Raw genomic sequence first — 16,214 nt, forward strand, 5'->3', positions numbered from 1 at the left:
TTTTAAGGGGGGGCCGCCTCCAAAGCAAAAAACACTGCTTCCATGGGACCAGATGGCGTCCCGGGTTGCGTCCTACATGAACTCCAAGAAGAACTAATCCATCAAGTAAAACTGCTGTACAATCTCAGCCTCACTACAGGATATGTGCCCAAAGAATGGCGTACAGCAACAGTGGTCCCACTCCACAAAGGTGGCGCCTCTGCAGAACCTGGAAACTATTGCCCCATAAGCCTGACTAGCCTAGTCTGCAAGGCTATGGAGAGGATCATCATGGAACTCATAAACAAAGACATTGGGGACCTACAGACACTAGATCCTACCCAATTTGGCTTCGTCAAGGGCAGAATCCTGCCTTTTGAACCTGGTCGACTTCTTCGAAACAGTCAACAAGGCCATAGATGAAGGGAAGGAAGTCCACACAGCCTGTCTGGACCTCGCAAAGGCATTTGACACAATGCCCCACTCTGGCATCATAGATAAGCTATCCAACCTGAATATAAACCCCTATGTCACAAGATGGGTCGCAAACTGGCTCAAGGACAGAACCCACAGAGTCAGAGTTGCTGGAGCCATGTCAGACTCGAAACAGGTCACAAGTGGCGTCCCACAGGGTTCTGTCCTGGGGCCTCTCTTGTTCGGTATTTACATTTCTGAGGTACAGGCCAACGTGGGAGGACTATGGCTCACCAAGTTCGCAGATGACTACAAACTGGGCGCCATAATCGAGACTCCAGCTGACACAAACATTCTTCAAAAAGGTCTCGCAGAGACTGATAACTGGTGCCAGAGCCATGGTCTAAAGCTAAATGCCAAAAAGTGTATAGTCATACCCTTTGGCAAAAACAATGTGCCCACAAATTACCACATAGGTGGTAACCCATTAAGTACAAAGAAAGTAATTAGGGATCTGGGGACCCAAGTTGATAGCATTCTCTCCTTTGACAACCACATTGGCAAAGTGGTTAGAAAGACCTTCTACATAGCCCACCTCATCATGAAAGGATTCACATCTAGATCAAGAGATGTAATCGTGCCCCTTTATTCATCCCTCATCAGGCCCATCATAGAATACAATGCCCCCTTTGGGATGTACCTTACCCGACACCTGCAGCAATTAGAAAGACCCCAAAAGTACCTCACCAGGAGGATCAAGGGACTCAGATGCCATATGCTGCTCGATTAAAAAAACTCCAGCTCTACTCAGTTGCATACTGCCTACTTCGAGGCGATCTATGCCTGACATATAAAGCTATTTCCAACCCAGAATTAATGGACATGCTCCACCTCAGTAAATCTAAATCCCTTAGAGCCACGCACTCGAGGGACTTGAACCTCAGCCCAGAAATAAATAGAACATGCTGGAGGGACATATTCATAACCCAGAGGCTCCCTTCGCTCTGGAATAGAATTCCAATTCGTGTTAGGCAGAGCACCTCGCTGACCCTCTTCAAGAAGAATCTTGAATGGATGGGGGATCGTAGGTTTGTCCCGGGGATTACTTCTGTGTTACTATTAGACAGAGGCACAGTAAACTAAACTTTAAAAAGGGCACAGTATATTCAAATCAAGGGGTGGCGTAAGCCAAACACAATTGAGCTAGGCTTATAAATGCCCCAGGTCAGATAGCCTAGTATGAACCTATATCTAGAAGAGTAGTGTTAAAAGTAATGACTGCTTCATCTGGGGAGAGCCGAGTAAGGAAGTCCCAGCATACTGTAGCTAAGAGAGTGTTTAAAGTTTCAGGGTTAAAACTTGAGATTGTGTCTAGTGATTTATCTGTGTGGTTTAGGGAGATGGTTTGTGAACCTTAGCACCTTTATGGGTGAGTGGTCACTGAGGGAATCGAAGAGTTTCTGGATGGTGATATTTAGATGGGGTTGAGAAGTATCCAATCTATGAGGGTGTTAATAGTATGGGTACTGTTAGTGTGTGTAGATGTAGTAATTAGCTGAGTAAATCCATGTAAGTTAATATTTTGTTGTGATCCTGGCTTATGTAGGGTTAGCCAATTGATAATGTCATCGAGGAGGATTGTTTCATTTGGGATGTTTAAGGAGAGATGGGAAAGAATATTTTCCAGTAGTGGAACATTTTCCCTTGATGAGCTGTAGGTGGCTACTATTGTAATTGTAGTAAAGTTGTTTAGTTTAACTGCCAGTGTTTCTGCTGGGGAGAAAGATGCGGTAGGATGTGTAATGGGAGAGATTGTAAGATTGCTATTGTAGAGTATTGCAACCCCACCACTTTTTTTGTTTTTACAATCTAGGCGAATTGTTATAACCAGGGGGGAGGATATCTTTATCTTGGTTATGAGGTTTAAGCCAGGCTTCCGTTACTGCAGTTATGTCTTGGGTATGAGTAGCTATCCATGCATTAAATTGACTAACTGTTTAGAATGCTTCGGGTATTAGAGTAGAAGGAGATTTGTTTGAGGAGGAGTTTGTTGGCCAGGGGTGAGAGGAGCACTTGGGGTTGAGAGAAGATGAGTTTGGGCCTGGATTTGGGTGCATGTCCCCTGCTATATTAGTATTGTAGGGGGAAGGTTATAATAGCATTAAATTAATAAATTATTTAATTGTTGGGAATTTCTAAGTTGAATAAACTGCAGTAATTCATGACTGGAGCTAAATTATAAGATCTCACAAAGTTTGGTGGAAAGAGTAGAACTGCAGATGTTCTTCATCTCACATTGCTGCAGTCCTTACATATGGGTAGTCCGCTGTCCTCGGTCGGCCCGAATACCAAAGTATTAGGCTGACGTCGGTCAAGGCGCTTAAAACTGACATCAGGACGTCAGGGTACAAAAGCGCATGACCGACGTCATTTCCTCAGTCTTTTTTGCCGCATGGTCCGATGCAGAAGCAGCGTTGCAAGTGCCGTTCGGCGTTCTGAAATTTTTCGAATTCGGAGTTTCAGACCGAATCCAAGTTGGCTAAGTACCCGCTAGATTATTTTGGTTTTTCTTGCCTCAGTGTTTTACCGGATGTCAGAAAAAGTGAATAACTGTATTTCTTGTGGGAAGCAGATACTGCATAGGGATTATCATTCTTTGTGTATTCCTTGTTTGGGGCCTGAGCACGACGTTGTTGGGTGTTGCTTTTGTGCTAGGTTCAATAAACGCACTATTAAGCGAAGGTTAGATTGTGCTAGGCTGGTCTTTGGGAAGCGGTGCAATTATAATATGCCGTCGGATTCTCCGGCGCCCGCTTCTGCGAAGAAGCGCAAAGACAAAGCAGTTAAACCCAGGCAAGATGAGTCGTCCGTTCCGGACGCCGGTCCTTTAGAGGCTTCAGTGGAACCGGTGGTTCCGACGGAGACTTCTCTGGAGTCTCAGGGGGAGACTTTGATTTTGCAGGAGGTGGTACCTCAGGAAGCAGGTCAGGCTGAAGGGGCTTCTCAAGTTACTGTACTCCCCTTCCTTCCTAGGGTGGTTAGGCCTTCTTCTGTTTCCAAGGCTTCTCCCAGAGGCAGGCCAGTTTTAGCTTCTGTTGGTGTCACTCCTAGTTCAGCAGGGTCTGTGCCTAAGAAGCACATGCTTAAAATGGCAGAAGATTTGATTACTCTGATTAGAGGTTCTATGCCCCCTCCTGATAAGAGGCCTAGGGTGGAGCCAGAGTTGGGAAGTTTTGAGCAGGCTTCGGATGTTTCAGAGTCTTCAGCTGAAGACTTGCAGGAGTACTCTCCTTATTCTGATTCTGATGCAGATGATTCCACTCCTTCTGCTTCTCCTCCAGAGGATTTTTCTTTTTCAGAGACACTTCATTCTATGAGGGAACATTTTAAGTGGGAAGGTCAGGACTTCTCTGATTCTAGGAAAAGGCTTAGGGAGTTTTTGCTGTTACCCCAGCATAGGCCCTTGGCTATACCCCTGTTCTGGATGTTGTGGAAGATGTGTTTGCAGAGGCTTCACTTAATCCTGATTCTCTGCCTCCTGCTCCTGTTAAACCGGATAGGTATTACAGGGTGCCTGAGGCTCATAAATATCTTTATAAGAGTCCTAGGGCGGACCCAGAAACTATTAGTCAGGGGCCTAAGGGTGTCAAGGCCTCTGTTGTAAAAAATCCCGTTCCTCTAGATAAAGAAGCCAGAGCTTTGGATAGATGGGGAAAGAAGGTCTATACATCTTCTACCTTAGCTATGAGGGCTTTGAATTGCCAGTTTCATATGTTGAAATATCAAAACTTTCTTCTTTCTCAATTGAAGTCTAAGGTGGATGCTCTGGCGGAAGGCATTGAGTGTAAAGAATTGCAAGATTTGGTGCATGTCTCTGAACAGGTGGGTAAGCATTCATTACAGTGTGGTTTTGATGCTGTGCAGGCCTCGCCTAGGGTGGCTGCCACTGGCTCAGTTCTTCGCAGGCACGCCTGGTTGAAGGATCAGAATTTATCTGACCATGTTAAGACAAGGATTTTGGATGCTCCTTTGCAGTCTGATGTGTTGTTTGGTTCACCTGTGGAGTCAGTCTTGAAGAAAATGGAAGACAAGGCTAAGTCTATGCAGGCTGTTAAAGATTTTTGCAAGTTCAGCCTCCAAGTTTAGTAGGAATTGGCCTGCTAAGGGGTGGACGTATCCTGCTTATGATTCTCAGTCTAGGGGTAGATCTAGACGTGGTAGGGGCAGAGCTCAGAGTTCTTTCAGGCCTAGAACAGGGAGTTCACCTGCACAATCTTCGGGTGAGGGCAGGGGCCAGTCCTTTCGTAAACAGGCCCAATGACCTTCTTTTTCAGCTGCCAGATCCTTCTTGCCTGGCAGCACCTTTGGGAGGAAGGTTAGCACTCTTCAAGGAAAATTGGATGTTGATTACACAAGACAAATGGGTATTGGATATCATACACCAGGGTTACAAGTTTTATTTCCATACCTTGCCTCCTTTCAAAGGCATGCCGGACGTTCATCCTCAGCAAAGACTAGAGGCTCGCAAACAAATTTCTCTACTTCAAATAGGGGCCATACAACCGTCCCTCTGCCAGAAGTGGGCCTAGGATTTTATTCTCGCCTGTTTCTAGTACCAAAGAAAGGAAACACGTGGAGACCAATTTTGGATTTATCCATCCTCAACACATATCTGGACATTCCCAAGTTCAAAATGTTAACGTTACAACAGCTTTTACCTCTGCTGGGCAAAGATCACTGGATGGTGACTCTGGATCTCAAGGAGGCTTACCTTCATGTTCCCATTAGGCCCAGTTGCAGGAAGTATCTGCGCTGGCTGGGACTTCACATTATCAGTTCTCTGCATTGCCCTTTGGCTTATCTACTGCGCCCAGAGTGTTCACGAAGGTTCTGGCTCCAGTGGTAGCTTTCTTCAGGCTAAGAGGAATACAGATCTATCCTTATTTGGACGATTGCCTGATACTGGCCCAAGAAAAGGACTAACTTCTTCATCATTTACAGTATGTGATGGCAGTGTTAAGATGCCTGGGGTATTCTGTGAACGAAATAAAGTCCAGTCTAGTACCCTCTCAGGACATGTGCTTTCTGGGTGTGAGACTGAATACAGCATCCCAGATGGCCTTTTGACCCCGGACAAACAAAAGAATCTTTCTCTTTACTTCCACCAGTTGTCTCATCAGTCCAGGCTGACTGCAAGGACAGTCCTTCAAGCCTTGGGGTTCATGGCATCTTGTATTCTGGTACTTCCCAATGCCAAACTGCATATGAGGAAGCTACAATGGTATCTCAAGAATGTATGGACACAGCACTGCCAAGATTTGGACACTGTCATTCAAATAATACCTTGCATTCAAAAGGAATTTTTGTGGTGGGCTCAGGAATGTCACCTAAACAAGGGACTCTCTGTGACCCGGCCAGAGGCGAGTCAGATTTTAACGACAGATGCCTCAGACAAAGCTTGGGGAGCTCATCTAAATGGAAAATGGGTAGAAGACACGTGGCTTGCCAGACTTCAACATCTACATATCAACTTGAAGGAGATGTTAGCAGTCCAATTTGCATTGATAGCTTTCAAGGATTTACTTCTTCCAGGGCAGGTGTTGATTCAAACAGACAACACAACTGTCATGTGGTACATCTACAAGCAAGGGGGAACGCATTCTTATCCTCTATGCAGACAAGCAATGATTTTGTGGGAGACTGCTCTCAGTTTACAGCTAAATCTTCAGGCAAGGTTTCTGCCAGGAGCACAGAACTCCTTAGCAGATGTGTTGAGCAGACAAATTATGGATCCCCACGAGTGGAAATTGGATCCTCATGTATTCCAGAGATTGACAGTGTTATGGGGAACTCCAGACATAGATCTGTTCGCTTCTCCACTAAATTACCAGCTGCCAAAGTTTTGCACAAAAAGGTTTCATCCCTCAGCTTGGAAAGTGGATGCTCTCTCATTCAATTGGAGCAATCTGCACGTGTATGCCTTTCCACCTCTGCCTCTCCTCCCAAAGGTACTGCTGAAGGTCAGACAGGACAAGCCAAACATGATTTTAATAGCTCCAGATTGGCCTCGACAGCACTGGTACCCATTACTGAGAAGTCTGGTACAGGAGCCTCCATGGCCTTTGCCTTCGATTCCTCACCTGCTGTCTCAGGAGAACAGTCATTTACTCAATGTCAAACTTCATTCTCTACATCTGACAGCCTGGCATATTCTGTTTTAAACCCTGGAGGGTCTCAGCTTCCGCAACAAGTGTTGAATGTTATTTTGGAGGCCAGAAGGCCTAGTACAAGGAAAGTTTACGCAGATAAATGGAGGAGATTTTTATTTTGGAGTACAGCAAAGGACTTTGATGTTTCTAAACCTAATTTAAGTGTTGCGCTTCAATACCTTACTGAGTTATTGGACAAAGGTTTGTCCTTCTCCTCTATAAAGGTTCATGCTGCAGCAGTTTCTGCTCACTATGACTGTGACCCACCATTATTTTCTCAGCCTTTGTTTAAGCAATTCCTTAGAGGGGCAAAGAATATAAGACCCCACGTAGAGCTCCTACTCCTGCTTGGGATCTCAATTTTGTGTTGGAGAAACTCACTCTACAACCTTTTGAGCCTGCAGCATCGGCAGAGTTGAAATATTTATCATGGAAGACTGCTTTTTTGTTGGCCATTACCTCTGCAAGAAGGGTTTCTGAATTACAGGCCCTTATGGCAGTTGAGCCTTTCTTAATTTTCCACAAGGATAGGGTATCTTTGCGTACTAACCCTTCTTTTATGCCTAAAGTGGTTTCTAGTGTGGCCTTAAACCAAACTATTCATTTGCCTACTTTTTATGCAAACCCCCAAAATAAAGGGGAAAAGATTTTGCACACTTTGGATATACACAGACAGTTGCGATATTATTTGAGCAGAACTAAAGGGTTCAGGCAGTCTCAGCAGTTGTTTGTTTCTTTTGCTTTGGGTTCTCAGGGCAAACCTGTTTCAAAACAAACTATTTCTAAGTGGATTGGTTTTTGTATTGCTTTCTGTTATTCCCATCATGGTAAGGAGATTCCAGCTGGGATTAGGCCTCATTCCACTAGGGCTACTGCCACTTCTACAGCTTTTTAAGGGGTGGCTACTAAAGATATTTTGGAAGCAGCTACTTGGAGTTCAGTGCATACTTTCTCTAAGCATTACCACCTTCCACTTTACTCTAAATCTAGGGCTGGATTTGCAACTGCAATTTTACAAGGCATGTTGGCAGCTCCTAATGCTTTATAGTTTTGCCATCCTCCCTTACCTCTGCTTTGGGATTCTACCTATATGTAAGGACTGCAGCAATGTGAGATGAAGAACATAGTACAGTTTTGTACCTACCATAAATGTAGATGTTCAAGATCCACATTGCTGCAGTCCAACTTACCCTCCCTCCTTCCCTCTGTTGTTGAAGGTGGTGGTGTGGTTTGTGTTGTACATATTGTAAATATGGTTAGTGCACGGGTGGTTGGTTAGGTTTTGCTGGTTTTTGGCTTTGGCCTTTCTTGTTAGGGCCTTCTGACATCTGGTGCAAGAAAAGACTGAGGAAATGACGTCGGTCATGCGCTTTTGTACCCTGACGTCCTGATGTCAGTTTTAAGCGCCTTGACCGACGTCAGCCTAATACTTTGGTATTCGGGCCGACTGAGGACAGCGGACTACCCATATGTAAGGACTGCAGCAATGTGGATCTTCGAACATCTACATTTATGGTAGGTACAAAACTGTACTTTTTTACTTGTGGTTCTTGTGCTAATTGCGAATCTTTACTGCGAAAGGGTCTTCAACTTAAATGCAGACTTTGTTGAGCTGATTATGACTCCTGAAAGCTGTTAAAATGTCACTTCTACTTTTGTTTATTTAATTAAATATTGATTTGAGTGTGGTACAAATATATTACAAAAGCAATTCTGACATTACATTTTTTTCTTTTTTCTTTGAAAGCTTCTGGCTCTGGTTCAGCATATGTATGTTCATCATACACATCTAATTCGGACTTCAAGTGCAGAACTGGTGACAGTTCTATGGTATCCATTACGCCCTGTAGTAGTGCTGAATGTCTTATGAATAAAATTGTTTGCGCTCCCAACTGGAGTGATGTTGCAAGTGAAGAACTGACCTTAATGAAGTACTGTAATGATTTCTTTAGTTGTCGCAAAGAAATGCTAAGCTGTGAAACGCACTGTAACATCACAGTTGCTGAAATGTACCCAAGTATTTTACAAATATTTAATAACACTATTCAGCGTAACTGCGAAAGAGCTTTAACTAAAGCTGCAGCTGCAATTGTAATTAATTACTACAGAAATTTGAGGCAGAGAAATAAGAACAGACATGCTATCAAAGATCACCCATACATCAGCAGGCAAACTGCGTTGCATATGAGCAGTCTTTCAGATTCATCATTTTCTTCCTCACGGCCTAAAATATTCAACAGCTGTCCTCCCAATTACTTAAGTGCTGCATTGCCGAATGCACTGGATTTTCAGTCTGGTACAGCCAAGAAAAATAAAACAGATTGTTGCTCTTCTTTTGATTTACACTTTCCCAAAGAGCATCTTGGCTGCAGTAAACCTATAAGAAAAGTTCCAAAGACACAATGCCACTTTCCTTTGAACAGTGCAACCAATGGACCTAAAACCATTAAAACAAAGTCAGCAGATCCATATAAACATTTTCAGGTTGATTCAGCATCTCTGCCTTCCAGCTATTCCACACAAAGATCTTCATCTTTGTGGTCATCTTATTATCCCAATACCCAGAGAAGTCGAAAAGAAATGTTGGATGAATTTCATCATCTTTATCAGGGACTGGCTAAGCAGAATCGCAAACATTCATGCCTGACTCCAGTTCATTTGGAATATGAAGCACCACTACAATCTGTGACTGTTAATAATTCAAATCGCTTTTTGTCACCATGTTTACCTGTTAAACGTAAATTGAGAAATGAGCCCAGTATTGAAGATATGCTATTTTCATCTTCAGTGAAAAAAATCAAAACTCTGCCCGGTAATAGATCCCCTCACTGTGTTCCAAAGTGCTCTTTTGGTGTTGATGATATTTTGTTGCAGAATGTTGTGAATGATGCTGAAGAAATGCCTTTAACCAGAAGACGATATTCAAAAAACATATACTCAACGAATGTGGCACTTAGAGCTTCTTGTTGTTCAGCTACTCCCAGCCATCATTCCATGGTAAGTAACCTTTGCACTATTTATTAATGGTTCATTCAAGGTAAAATCCAGTGGCATCAAGAATTTCAGAAAACTCTTATTTTATCATTTATTTTTCCACTGTACTTTGTTTCTGATCTGGTTGATACTGTTTCTCTTTTTAACATCGTCATGCTGAGTTTTTAGAGGTTAAGCTTTTGGTAACTAAATTCATCTGTCCATCTGAGAAATGCAGTCCTAAGTAAGATTAAATGTCAAGGTAAAGAGATGTAATGTTGACACCTGGAAGGATGAAATTTGGTCATTTTGTGGAAATAAGTGGAAAGTCTTGGTGGGTTAAGCTGACAGTTAAGTTCTAAACATAGTAGGCTAATAGTATCCAAAAGGTTTTAAGTGGCAACTACAGCTAGTACAGAAATGTGAGAGAATTGTTTGAAATGTTATGCATTAGTAGGTAAAGGAACAAGTAGTCTCTTGCATGGATAGCTACTGCTACACTTTGTAATCTTATAAACAGTTTTACTGGCTAAAAGATGCATCTTTGAAACCAGCCTGCCCTTTGTAGTGCCTAGTAATAGGCAATTGTCTTTTTTTTTTTTTTTTTTTTTTTTTTTTCCAGTTTATCTCTGGGAAAGAATTTATGGGGAGAGGTAATATTTGGAGTCCTTTAAGTTTTTTTTTTTTTTAAGCAGCAGTACTTTTGATCACACAAGTCTCGTGCCAGAGTGTTATTTATTTAGTTATTGATTTATGCATTTAGTTATACATATATACTTTAACCAGGTATGTGAACTGGTCCAGTGACTCTTCAGCCAGGACTCAAGCCACAATGCCAAAATAAGATTCCCATCAAGACACTTGTTAAAGATGGCATGTAGAATACATAGCTAAGGTGTGCCTCTGAAGAAGTAAAGCATTAACAGTATTTACACGTATATGTACATTGTTAATGTGTAAATGTACAATGTAAACTTCATTGTAAATGCAAAATTGTGTATAAAATTGGGAAGAGCATGACCAGCCCCTTCACCCACCAGTTCTGCTTCTTGCATAGTTCAGATAATTTTTTTATCATCTTTGCCTTCTTATCCCTGGCAACTTCAGTCATTGGAAGGAGCCAACATCCAGACAGCTAGTGGAGTTTTGAAGGAGTGGGCTTCCTACAGTACAAGTACCAACTGACATGCAGATGGCATCATGTGTTGTCAGTTCATTTTCACCTAAAAAGGGATAGAGTTCAGTCTTTGCTGAGACGAGCAGGGGGTCATGAAAAGATTACCTTTATCAACCACCTTGGGGGGGGGGTATTCTAAGGAGTGAGCAAACCCTATTCATCTTGTTCTTGAACTGACACGGGCATCTTTTCTTGTCCCTGGCAAATGTCCATTGAGTCATTTTACAGTTGTTCAGCAATGGCATCTTGGACTAAGAACTTTGTGTACTTGTCAACAGCCATGTGAGAGCACACCCTGAGCAAGGTTGGACTGATGCCACTGGTACATCCCTCACAAGACAGTTCTATGGCAGCTCATTCACAAGTACTGATGCCCCAATTAAACTTGGCATCATTCGTGTTAGCCAGTGGTGGGCGCCTCCATTTCTGAGCTAGAAAGGGGGTGGGTGTGTTACATCATGTGTGATGTGGTAAGGGACTCTGAGGACAGAGAGGTCCTTTTGTCTGAGCTGGGTAAGGATAATTAAACCATTCCATGCCCTTTTTGTCAAAGCATATTTGTGTTTCGACTTTCCAAAATGGCTGCACACTGATCCACAGCTTAATTCAAGTGTGAAAAAAGAAACTGAGAAATAAGAGTTAGTAATTCTGCCAGCTTGAGTAAAGTTTATTTCTGACTAGTAAGTACACTGCCTCCTGGATGCCGGCAAAGAAGAAATTTAGAGAACTTGAAAGAAAATCAAGTAGAAAAGGTGAAGAGAAAACATTGACTGGGAAAAATCCTGCATCTGTTCAGCAAAAAAGTAGCTGAAGCTTCAGCTTTGGTACAGGAGATTGCTTCCAATAATTTAGAGGAAAAATAATCAAATGAACTCGAAGCTGATTAAAATAAATGAATTTAACATCGAAGAAGTATAGCAATTCAGATAAAAAGCAACTAGACTGGTATTCCACAGCAGAATTTATTTGAAAGGGTACACTGATTGTATGCGCCAAACCTGCCCGTAAGAAAGCAGCCAAGACCTGGGTTCGTATAGCTATGTACTATTCCTTGGATTACATTTATTTTCTTATCCATTGTCTTTATACTGTTAACTTGTCTCTATTTGTACGTATTTGTATGTTTTGTTCAGGGCTTTTCCCCTCTGGTCTCCACTGAAAATGGGTAATTTCTTACCCAGTTGGACTAACCCGGTTAACAAATGTGAAATAAAATAAATAAAAATAGAGGCAGTCACCAGCAGAAAGAGTTGTTCCTGACAAAACTTTGGCAGAAGGGAAGAGTATTAAGAATTGGAGACAGCAGAATTTGTGGAAAATTATTATTCATTCTACACCAGGCTGAAGAGAAGCAAATTCATCCTAGCAATTGGGGAATGATGAGAGGCAGGTGTGATATTCAAGCTGCTGTATCCATCTGTCTTCAGAATATTTTTTCCCTGAAATATCAGAAACTTGTTTTGTCAAAGATTTTGATGCAGAGCAAGCTAAGGAGAAAGTACAAAAGTTTATCCAACCAACAGTAAGCCATCAGACAGAAGGGACTCTGCTCAGTCATCTGACAATAAAGCTCATTGAGAGACTTTTGCCAGTGAAACATTTTCCAGTGTTCCAAAAGAAAATACTTGAGGGACAGAAAAAAACAGGAGTTGACTAGAAGAATTGGGAGTACCTTGGACTTAACCAGAGTCTGGTTTTGGGAGATGGAGATGAACAGGAAGAAGACTGGCAACACTGAAATTAGTAAATAAATGTGAAATTAAGCATCAGTCACATTTGTGAAATATGGTTTTACAAGAAAAAAAGTGCCTGAGAAAGAATGGACTTTTTTTTTACTTTAAATGTGTGGGTGGACTTTGACATAAATAGGGAGCATATATTTTAATGTTTAGGACACTAAAAGAGAAAAATAATTGTAAGTAAAATAATTTTTGTTAATAGTATTTGTATAAACATTTCATGATAAAAATTGCATGTATAGTAAAGCAGATTTTTGTAGTATGTAGTGAGGGGTATTTTAAATATGGGGGTTAGGCCGAGTCCTTTCAGTGATTTATGTGAGAAAGATATTAAAGCAAACAAATATCTTTTTAGTTGGCTTTACAGTGTTTAAAAAAAAAGAAGAAAGGTTGGATAAAAGCAAATTAGTTAGTATGCTGTAATCTTGGGTTGCTGGGGTGTAAAAGTGCACTGATTATATTATGTGTAGAGTTGAGATGTGTTCTCTTATTTCTGTATAGGTAAATGTCTAGATTAATACCCTTGCTGTAGTCTAAAACACATGCTTTTCTGTAAGCAAGTAGTCTTGAAAATAAAAATCAAAGCCAGCAACTGTCATAAGTTTGTTTATTCAAGTAAGCGCTTTCGGCTGAACCCCAGCCTTCATTAGACAATTTTTCCACTCCACTTAAGTGATCCCTGGGGTGAATTTCCTATTTCCCAACCAGTCATCAAGATTTTTCTTGGAGTGCTAATGAGGAGCTCTGTTTGACAAAGGTAGTCTGTTCCAGAGTATGGGAAGTCTCTGGGACAGGAATCTATCCCTCCAGCATGTTCTCTTTATTGTGGTGACACGGTTTAGGTCCCTTGAGTGTAGCTCAGAGGGATTGGGATTTCCTTTAGTGGAGCATGTCAAACAGCTTTGGGTTTGACATAGCTTTGTATGTTAGGCAGATATCGCCTCTGAGTAGGTGATATGTGACGGAGTAAAGCTGGAAGTTTTTGAGACTGTCTGCGTAGGGCATCTGTTTGAGGTAAGTAATCCTCTTTGTGAGGTATTTCTGTGGCCTTTCCAGTTGTAGATGTCTTGTGAGGTACATGCCAAAAGGGGTGTTGTACTCTATAATGTGTCTGAGTGATGAGTAGAGGGGAAAACTACCCCTCTTTTTCTGGATGAGAAACCTTTTGTGATGAGGTGAGCCACGTAGAAGGATTTTCTGACCACTGTGGTGATGTAATTATCAAAGGAGAGACTACTTTCCACCTGTGTCTCAAGGTCTCTCATCACACTTTTGGCGTTAAGTAGACTACCACTTATGTGATAGTTCATGGTTAGAGTTTTTACTAAAGGGGATGACAATGCACTTTTTGGCATTGAGTTTGAGGCCATGGCTTTGACACCAGGCATCTGTCGGAGGCCCTTTTGTAGTATGTCCACATCGTTAGGAGTTTTGATTATGGCTCCTAGTTTGCAGTCATCTGCAGACTGTTAGCCAAAGACCTTCTGTTTTAGCCTGTACTTCAGAGAAGTAGATACCAAACAGGAGAGGACCCAGGACTGAACCCTGTGGTACTCCACTTGTCACTGGTCTGAAGTCTGGTTTGGAGTCTGCTACTTTCACAGTGTGGGTTCTATCTGTGAGCCAGTTGGCAACCCATCTTGTGACATAGGGATTTATACCTAGTTTAGTGAGCTTATCTATAATTCCAGAGTGGGGGATGGTGTCAAAGCCTTGGCGAGATCTAGATAAGCTTTGAGAACCACCTTAGCCTCATCTATGGCTTTGGTGACTGCTTCAAAGTCGTCATTCAGGATTAGGAGACATGATCTGCCTTTTACAAACCCAAACTGGGTAGGGTCCAGAGTTGGGAGATTACCAATGTCTTTGAGTTCCATGATACGTTCCATGGCCTTGCAGACCAGGCTCGTCAGGCTAATGGGGCGGTAGTTCCCGGGGTCCGTCATGGCTCCCCCTTTGTGGAGTGGAATAACCGTCGCGGTGTGCCATTCAGTGGGCACAAAGCCTGAAGTGAGGCTATGATTGAACTTGGTACTTGGGTAGGGTGCCAGTTCATTCTTTAGTTCGTGTAGAACGCAGCCTGGGATATTGTCAGGTCCCATGGATGCTGTGTTCTTGGCTTTTGAGAATGTGTTTTTTTACCTGTGCAGCTGTGATTGCAGGAACTTTGCATTCTTCCGGTATAGAGATGGCCCTCTAGGGGGGTGAGAGAGGGGGTAAAGTTAGCACTGAACCTATCTGCCAGTATGTTGGCAATATCAGTTGGTTCTGTATATTTAGTGCCATTGCGCTGTAACGAAGAGCAAATCTGAGTGTTGCCATTGAGATTCTTGACATAGCTATAGAATGCTTTGTGGTTGTCTTTAGAGTCAGTGACAATTTTGTTTTCGTAACTAGCTTTGGAGGATTTTGAGGGATCTCAGCTTCTTACCAGGGAGTTTCTCCAGTCGTGATTTTACTCTTTTGCAACGGTCTCTTTCTTCTGTTGTAGAGTTTGTTTATGGCAGAGGGCCACCAGATTGGCTTCCTTTGTTTGGAAGATAGCATCTTGGTTCTATGAGGGATAGCATGATCCATGCACTCGTCTAAGTGCTTATAAAGTGCATTTGTGTAGGATTCAGCAGTCATACCTCTGTTGTCCGTCTGCATGGGTGTCATGAAGTTTGCCACTTCTGTCTGAAGAAGTGAAGTTGGCTTTGGAGAAGGTTTTTATGGTGGTTTCCCTAATTGGGGGTGGGGGGCACGATGTGGATGTCTAGGGTGATTAGCTTGTGGTCGGATCTGACGAATGAGGAATTAACCTCTGGTGTGGAACACCGGTTGCCCATGTTGGTAATGACCAGGTCTAGGATATTGCTGCCCCTGGTGGGGGGTGTGAATAAGTTGATTCAAGGCGTTGGAATTTATGAATTCCAGAAAACGTTGAGCAAAGGAGTTGGTACATGAGTACTTTTCCCAGTTAATGGTGGGGTAGTTGAAATCACCCACTATTAGGGTGTTGGGTTGTACCCTAATACTTTCCAGTGTATCAAGAAATGAGGAGTGGGAATCCTGGGGCATGGTGGGGGGTCTGTAGCAAGCTACAATTTGGATTGCGGTCTTGCCCAGAATTAGTTGCACTTGGATAATCTCGGATGCATTATGCTGTGCAGCTAGCCTGGAGGTGTGGATATCCTTAATGAACTGGACACACCTAAACCTTTAGTGCTTTGCTCCGGGTTAAGTGGCCGATAGGTGTGGTATGAATTATAGCCTGGTAACGCAGGGGTGCTCTCTGGAGCTTTGAACCAGGTCTCTGTCACTGCACAGATGTCCATGTTCTCCATTTTAAGGAGTGCCTTGAGTGAGTGCATTTTGAGGTTTAGACTTCTAGCATTGAGTAGCATTACTCTCAGATTGTGCTTGCCTTGTACCTGTTACGGTGGTGAATTTGTCATTTGAACCTTGCTTAAAAAAGGCACTATAGGCGTGGCAAGAGCCTTAGTCAGTATCCGGTATATCATAACTTAAAGGTTTATACTGACCTTTTATTTTATTTTATTTTTTTTTAACTTTTACCTCTTGTATTAAAGCATCAACCATTTGTTTAGGATAATCTCTGTTCAAAAACATTTTCCCTGCAAATTCACACTCCTCCATAAATTCATTAAGCATACTAATCATCCTTGCGGCCTGTACCAATTGGCCATTATGACCGCCTTTTTAATATGAAACAGGTGGTTC

General features: G+C 42.4%; 1 protein-coding gene across 1 annotated transcript in view; it reads left to right on the top strand.

Moving 5' to 3' along the window:
• LOC122801541 overlaps positions 1-16,214 on the top strand; it is a gene marked incomplete in the record, with an annotated part of 1,254,309 nt that overhangs the window by 870,312 nt on the left and 367,783 nt on the right. Inside the window, 1 exon segment of the mRNA XM_044070969.1 lies at positions 8,350-9,599. Coding sequence (XP_043926904.1) covers positions 8,350-9,599 — 1,250 coding nt within the window.

This window comes from Protopterus annectens, chromosome 5.part0 (assembly GCF_019279795.1).
Source record: "Protopterus annectens isolate FY-2018-M chromosome 5.part0, PAN1.0, whole genome shotgun sequence".
Classification (NCBI taxonomy): Eukaryota; Metazoa; Chordata; order Ceratodontiformes; family Protopteridae; genus Protopterus; species Protopterus annectens.